The following is an 8,428-nucleotide window of genomic DNA, read 5'->3' on the forward strand; positions in this document are numbered from 1 at the left end:
TCTGGGTTCATTGCTGCTCTCTAATATAAGAAATCAATTCATTCATTAGTAAAGCACCCAGTCTATATTTTGTGAAGTAAATGCTACATTCTAAAGCGCATTGCAAATCTATTTAACTTTTTTATTTTACTGCAACTTTGGTTGGTCTCTTATGCCACAGTCATGGATATTTATTACATGTCAGCTGAAAGCAAAGTTTTGATACCGTCTTTATCACTTATTTACTATCCTTACACAGTTTACCTATTAGCGGTCACTAAAGCTATGGCCACACTGGGCTGTTTTCCAGACTGTGTATAAGTGCAAAAGTGGATTTTGGCATGCAAATGTATAACGTGTTTCAGTGCTGAATTCCGATCCGTGTGTCTGCACCCAGGCCGGCATATGAAAGAGCCAATGCCGCAGATCGTCTGAGAATCAGCCCCGTGTGGTATTAGCCTAAGGGGATAAAAATGCTTCCCTTTGCACACATTTAACAAAGCACTTGCCCCCAGGTTGTGGCTGCATTGGACACCGGGCACCAGATTCAAAATCTGAATGATGTGCAAGGGATGGGTAATGCCTTCATGCCAACCCCTGCCCACACTTTATGAATAAATCTCTGACAGATAATGACCATTTTTTACACTTTGCACTCTGCCATGCTCTTAGTAAATGAACTAGTAGCAGAATAGCAGTAGAAGGAGTGGCCTAGTACTTAGTGTAATGCAATGTGATGTCACTAGAGTGTGGCCAATTAGTAAGGAATATGGAATTATGTGCAATAAATACTTCTAAGTTTCCTTACAGTCTATGTCAGCATAAGTATTGCTTTACCTTATGCATAATGCAACAGATTTTTTTCTGTGAATAGTGACCCTCTAAGACAGGGATCCCCAACCTTTCTTACTCGTGAGCCACAGTCAAATGTAAAAAGACTTGGAGAGCAACACAAGCATCATAAAAGATCATGGAGGAGCCAAATAAGGGCTGTGATTGGCTATTAGGGGCCTCTATGCACACTATCAGCTTACAGGGGGCTTTATTTGGTAGTAAATCTTGTTTTTATTCAACCAAAACTTGCCCCCAAGTCAGGGATTCAAAAATCCCTGGTTTGGGGGCACTGAGAGCAACATCCAAGGGGTTGGGGAGCAACATGTTGCCCCCGAGCCACTGGTTGGGGATCACTGCTCTAAGAGAACATCAAGGTCTACCAAAAGCTGAACAATCCTCAAATTAGTTATCAGCCCCTTTCCTTACAACACAAACAGGGTAATGTAATAAAAGGCACTAAGTTTGCCCAGGAGCAGTAACCCATAGCAACCAATCAGCTGGTAGCATTTACTGGTCACCTGTGTAAAAGCAAACATATTATTGGTTGCCATTCTGGGCAAACTTAATGCCTTTTATTACATATGGGGATTTGTCCTTTAACACCCTGTATTAGTCTCCATGCAATGGAGAAATGGAGAGCGAATATATTGTGCTCTTTAACATGTGCAGAGGGGGCAGTTAGCTTTAGGACTCATTCAAGGCACACTCTGCATTCTATGTCATATTCCTGACCTAATAAATCTCAGATATAGAACGTATTTCTGAATACACCCCAGACGGAGAAAAAAACCCTGTCTAGCAATATTATGCCGTTTCAATAAGCCTTTCTAGCTGTCATATGGTAGGCAACCACACAATCCCATGATAAACAAAGAGAGGTCTTTATTAAAGGGCGCAGGCATCCTAAATATGAGTTTCAGACCACAAGTTGTAGGAAGCTGAATGTTGGCTTTAAGCTTCTGTGTGGTGAATGCAGTGGGAAGGGCAGGCCTGGTCAATACAGCACTTCATAACTCCCACATGAACATTCCCTTTTGTACGCTGTTTATTTCATTCAAATTAACAATTGCTCTACATCTGAGGTCCAAGAATAAAAAGAAACAGAGCTGCTATTCAGATTCATATCCAACACTACTTGCTGCTTCTCAAGGGAAATATTCTATATTTCAGTAGATTCAGTTGAAGACTTTAGCACCAAGAAAATGAAAAGCATTCACACATCACATGACCTTACACAGAGGCTCATGGTAGTTTGAATGATTTGGGCTAAAATACCTGACCATTGCTATACTGTTGAGCAGGTTTCCCAGCAATCCACTAGATCATCCAGACAGTAAATCTCATCTATCAGCTAAATCTCTTCTATCAGCATGAAGGACATTAGCCAACTCAGAAGTGACAAGAGGTTGGACCACCCCCAGTGCCCCTACTCAATAAAACAGGCCAGTTTCCAGTGTAAATTTACCACTGACTTCCATATGCAACTTTTGGCTTATGGCCACCAGGATCTCAGTTCAAATTATATATATGCTCAAGCACTCTTTGTGACAATCTAAGCATGGATAACCAGTAGCAGTCAAAGTGCTGAAATGGATGCAAAATTCAGAGCAACTGTGCATTATTCACAAAGGTGTTTGTGTCTATACAGTTCCTTACAATTTGCGGCAAGCCTGCTATAATGTGTGCAATTGCATGCACTGACACAAGGGACCCCTGAAAATACTGGCAACCTGGACCTTGTAGTCATGCTGGACTTCCTTAGCAGCCAAAAGTCTTGTGCCATGTCAGACGCTAATGCTGTCACAGATGCCGCACTCCAGATGTTACACCACATACAAATTCCGCAAGAAAAATGGGGACCTCAACTTGCACCCAGGTTCATATTGGTTCACCGAGTTCAAATTATCAGATTTTTTAGAAGACTCCCAACATTATGCTAGCATTCTTTGAAGACTTTGCATTGTAGGTAAAAAGCATAGTGATTTACAGTATGTCCGAATTTTGCACTTTGTTTAAATAAAGGTAGCCATACCTGTACACATAACAATTATGATCTTAAAGATCGTTTGTTCCCTCCACTGATGTTCAGGGCTGAATCCTCATTATGGAGGAAGAAAAAATAGGGATTCTACCCCTACCTAACAATTCAGCCCTAAATGCAGCTTTTGCCCAGGCACTTTCAAATGGCGCACAATCAAAATCTTTTGTCCCGCCCAATCGATGAGACGACCGATATCCAAAGCTTTTGTAATATCAGTCGTCTCGTAGATTCACCATACATGCGCCAAATATTGCATGTAACCTCATTTCATACGATAATATTAGAGCATGTATGGCCAGCTTTTAAGTCCTCTAATGTATAACTGAAATAACACAGTCTGTTTGCCTGGACCTGGCTAGGGACTTCTTAAGGTGAACATACACGTTAAGATCTGCTCTTTGGGTTGAACCCATCAGGCTAATTTGACGCAACAATTAAATTACAAGGATGGGTATCGGAGCGAGGTCCCTAATCTGAAGGGAAAATGAAACCTGCCCGATCAATACCTGGCCAATTTTTTCCAGATATCGGTTGAAGACCCATCGGTCTGAAGGACTCAAATCGGTCTGAAGGACTCAAATCGGTCTGAAGGACTCAAATTGACAGCTGTAGGGCCACATGAAGATGTGGAGTAGTGAAACTATGAAAACTATAGAAGATTGTGAAGTAGTAACAAAACAGCAGGACAATAGGGCTCATTTTCACCATGTGTTTTTCCCCACAGTGAGTTGAGCAAAAAACTATTTTCATTTGACTTGCATGAAAATGTGCTCTTTGCTATCCCATATAGATGCACTTGGCACCACTCATCCCTTCCTGTCTTCCGTTCTACTGTAAATCACGGGCTGCTTCGCCTATTGATGCAGGAGAGCCCTGGAGATACCACCACTTCCTAACCAGGCAATAGCTCCAGGGTTCCCTTAGCACCCTACATTAATAGTTGCAGCACACTTGCCCCAAAGGCTATTACACACATTACTTGCATGCCGACTACCAGAAATGATGTCAGGTTGACTTCAAAAATATTTGAATAGTTGTGTCCATCTTGGCGAATCTGACACAATTGCAGTAGGAGCAACTCAATTGCTTTAAAAGAATTGCCTGTTTGCATACGCAATTATGCCAAAATGTGTTGTGGGAAAAAAACGATCACACTCAAAATGGCACTCTGCTCACTGCGCTTGTGGACGTAAATGAGCCTTCATATGCGGTGCAGGTAAAGGTATGGGTAGTAGCAATAGTAGGAAACAGAGTGAGCTACTGGAGTAAGGGCTAGAAAGAGGGCAAGTGGAGTAGCAGGCCTGATTAATCCCACAGCGCTAACTGCTCATGGTTAAGTGAATGCCAGTGTGGCTTACATTACTGCTAGACATGTAAACAACTATACCCAAATAATTGCTGCACTGTGGTTAAATTGGGTCAGTTCATGCGGTGTTGTATCCTAGGTGACTGTGCAATTAGAAATGACATCACTTTCTTTTGGAAAAGGGACAGAGCTTTCCTAACTATTACACATTCTAAATGAATTATTAAACGTTATAAATTCTGTACATACAGAAGTCAGATTGTGACTGGCAGTTAGGTCCCTTAAAGCTAACTGCCTTTCAGAATAACTGTCACAGAGCTGTATGAAGAGAGAATGATTGCTGAGAGAGCGACAGTGAAGGGAAATTATTTCTTATTTTAGAAATGGGACAAACATTCAAATTTGTTATATTTAAAAAATGTAATGTTTTCATAAAAAATAAGCTTATGTTAAACTTTCATTTTTGTGATTCTGCCCTTTAAGTACAAAACCTTGGGGGCCGAAGGCTACTTTCTCAGGGCTAAACATAGTATAAATGACTGTGTGTCTGTGTGTGATTTCTGTCTTCTGTTATGTAAAGTGTTCCATACAGTGATTTCCATTGTCTGGGAGTGGAACATATCAGTGGGAAATCTCACAGCAGTGAAAGTGCCACATGTGACATTACATTACCCTATGGAAAGAAAAACCTGAAGATAACATGAAACAAATACATGTAGTACAATGCAATCTAGTCCAATATTAGAGGAGAAATGAGCAAGAACGTTTTATCTACCCTTTAACATATGTTTCTCTCTCATAAGAAGAGATGAGAGTTGATCACAATGTGACAGATGCTATGCTTCATCTTTTGCCACTGTCATGTTTAATATCCTCTATATAGTTCCAACATATTCTGCAGCGCTTTACAGAGATTTTACATCATTCACATCAGTCCCTGCCCCAGTGGAGCTGACAATCAAAGGGATGACACACAGTGCTACTTGTCGCAGCTACAAAATAACAGAAAATACTCTTCCATAGACAATATTGAGAATTGTCTCTGTTAAAACACAAGACTTGTTGTAGCCGCAAAAAGTGGCCCCGTGCGTCATTACCCTAAGGTCTCTTTCACATTCAGGATCATGTCCCACGGAGAGATTTAGATGCCCACGATAGATCTCTGCTACCACAGGCCACTAATCTCCTTATTAAAATGCCTACGTATCGCTTCAGTTTTCCGAAGTCGCGCAACATGACAACAACTGAGAAGATTAAAGGCCAGGAACTGTACACAGAGAACCAAGAACCCTATGTTCAGTTTAGGGGGATGCTGGAATATACTGTAGATAATATGTAATTATTACTAAGAGTTATGGAGGATGGTGTGTATAGAACTACTCTTCACTGTTGTCTTGAACCAATTAGTAATTTCTAGCATTTTCTGGCCAAGGTACGTACATGCCCTTTAAAGGCACCCTTTCTTAATAAATGTTGTTTCTTAATGGTGCTTTATACAAGAAAATGCATATACCAGACACTGTTTTATGTTCCCTTTGTGTAGGCTACAAAACATTTAAGGGCTTTTGTTTATCTTTCTAATGTCTGTTTTCTTCCATTTCTGAATGCCCTGCCCACACAAATGATATCAAAACACACACCCCCATTTTCTAGGCCACACCACTACTCTATACAAAGTGCACACAGAACACACTCAATGGATCAACAGGACAGATGCAGTGTTCTATGCTATCACGTGACCCTCTTGCCCGGTTTGGACAAACTCATCCAGAATCATTCCAAAGCACTGGAGATGCTCGTTATTTAAATTAAAATGACTCTTTTATTTCTTCCATTAAAAGTAAATTATCAACCAAGCACGGAAGTGAAACATCATACCATATTCTTAACGTGTTTCATGGCCTCCTACCACTTCACAAAGCAAATAAGGTAACCCATAATACTGTGCTGGATAGAAACACGCATAGGGAACACCTCTACTCTAACCTGATGTAGAAGCTTTATCACCCAAAACTGAGGTTGACAGCAGGGAGTGTAAAGGCATTATGGGTCAAAGATACAAACAGTGGGTCAAGGTAAAATCCTTATGAGCAGAGTTAGGAACACTAGGCACTAGGGCATTGGCTGAAGAGCACAAACCTGGGTTTGTAAACAATATGCAACTACTTATGTTATGTAAACAGAGGAGTGATGGAAACAGAAAGTAAATAAGGTCCAGCCTTTGCCTAAGATCTATGGAATATTAAAAAAAATTCCTTCAGGGGATGTTCAGATCTTATTATACATTATGTACATAGCACTGACACACTATCCTGTATGTCACAGAGATGGTCCATTATGCACATCAGTCCCTGTCCCAGTGCAGTATTCACTATGTTCCTGATTACATTCACACATGAGGGTCACTGTCATCAGCCAGTTAATGTACCTTGGAGTATAGGAGTGTGCCAGGAGGAAACCAATGCAAAAATGGGGGCAATATACAGTTAGTGCCCTTGTCTGACCCAATCTTACAAGATATAAGATGTATTCTGCTCAGTCCAGAATAATAATGAAGTGTGCCAATTTAGCATACAAACCTGTTCATTCTACTATTTCATTTTTTATTCTAAATCAGTCAGCCCCTTGATAATTTACAATGAAATTAACAAAAAATGGATCCGCATTAAATTACTTTATAATTTATGACTGATCCACAGCAGCTGGTGGGCCATAGGCCTTACATAACTGTGCATGAAGTATTCAATAAAATAAATTGTGTCATACCTATCATCTGATGCATAAGTGAAAAATATTGTGTTTCTCAGCTTTTCATTAGTCACAAACGTAATCACCAGTAAATAAGTCTTAAACCAGTAATGTTTAACCTGTGGCACTCCAGCTGTTGTGGAACTACAACTCCCAGGAGCAGCAGACAGCCTTAGCCTTTCCCAACTGTGAGATGGAATTGATTATTAAAATGCTTTCGGGCCACTCTCAGATTTATGTTTCTGTTATTCCGCTTTTAAGAAAAAGGTACTGCAGAATATTACTTTCCAGGCCCCTAAACATTTCACGCACACAAAATAATAAGCTCTTTCTTTGCTTGTCCTTAATTAAAAATAACCCAGTACAAACGACGGCTACTGGAAATGCAAAACATCTGGAAGGCATTGCGCTTTATAAGTCACCAAACTTTTCCTTGAACGATGTCAGAGGAGAGGGAAGAAAAACACACTTACCATTGCCAAGTACATTGAATATCTTCTTCTCTACAGACTGATTCGCACGGTGTTATTTCCCTGATTAAATCTGGAGTGGCCGTCCATGTTCCTTGCAGCCATGCATGAAACTCCAATGTGTATTTCCCTCTGCTGCTGGGGAGAACATTCACATTAATGCTTTTCTCAGTGAGGAGGCTCTTTTTCTCTCCTTGTGCACTCAAATGACTGAGCTGTCTGCCAGTAAATCATAATTGCCAGAGTCTCTGCATTTTTAAATACCGCCCAGTGAGACAGATGTGCATAAAAGAGATGTTATTCCGCTGAATGGAGCTGCTCTGGTCCTAACCTTTCCTCCTGTAGCACAAGAAGAAATGGAAAACCTCAGACTTTCCCCAGGACTTTTTTCCTGACTGGGTGTCACAAAGAACAGCAAGCTGCTGCAGCCTTCTTGGATGGGAAAGTATGGCTTTAACCCTTTAAGTGACCATTGCCTTGCAGTAACCTGTATGGGAAGTCCTGCCTTTTAGGGAGTTGCAGACAGGAGTGAGCCCCCCTGCTGGGCCCCACAGAACAGCCATTGTATGGAGTGAGGAAGTAAAAAAAAAGTACAAAAGCACCCTACAGATGTATCTCCTTTTGGGAAAAGGGTTGCAACTGTGTGGTAGTGTGTATGTTAAGGCAAGAACGTACGTGTAATCTATTATCTGGTTCCTGGATAAGGGGTATTTCTATAATTTGGATCACCATACCTTTAAACTGATAAAAAAACATTAAATAAACCCAATAGGACTGTTTTGCCACCAATATGGATTCATGCAGCTTAGTTACCATCAAGTACAAGGTACAATATAATTATCACAGGGAAAAAGGAAATCATTTATAAAATTAGAATTATTTGCTTTAAATTGACTCCTGTGCTTGGCAGCTTTATACGTATCAGGTTTCTGGATAAGGGTTCCCATAGACTCAATATCAACATGCAGTTGCATTCTACTGTATAAATAATAGGGCCCCAACAAAGTATGTTGTCCCTATAACCTCAATACTATCCAGCTCAGCTCAGTA

At 40.6% G+C, this 8,428-nt stretch overlaps 1 protein-coding gene across 2 annotated transcripts in view; it reads right to left on the reverse strand.

Moving 5' to 3' along the window:
* il16 (interleukin 16) overlaps positions 1-7,805 on the reverse strand; it is a 55,728-nt gene extending 47,923 nt beyond the window's left edge. Inside the window, exon 1 of one of the 2 annotated variants that reach the window (XM_018092449.2) lies at positions 7,382-7,805. In XM_018092449.2, coding sequence (XP_017947938.2) covers positions 7,382-7,396 — 15 coding nt within the window. In that variant the 5' untranslated portion in view covers positions 7,397-7,805. The remainder of the gene's footprint in view (positions 1-7,381) is intronic. The other variant, XM_018092450.2, reaches the window with a different exon arrangement.
* Between the last annotated feature and the right edge of the window lie 623 nt (positions 7,806-8,428).

This window comes from Xenopus tropicalis, chromosome 3, assembly GCF_000004195.4.
Source record: "Xenopus tropicalis strain Nigerian chromosome 3, UCB_Xtro_10.0, whole genome shotgun sequence".
NCBI classification, from domain to species: domain Eukaryota; kingdom Metazoa; phylum Chordata; class Amphibia; order Anura; family Pipidae; genus Xenopus; species Xenopus tropicalis.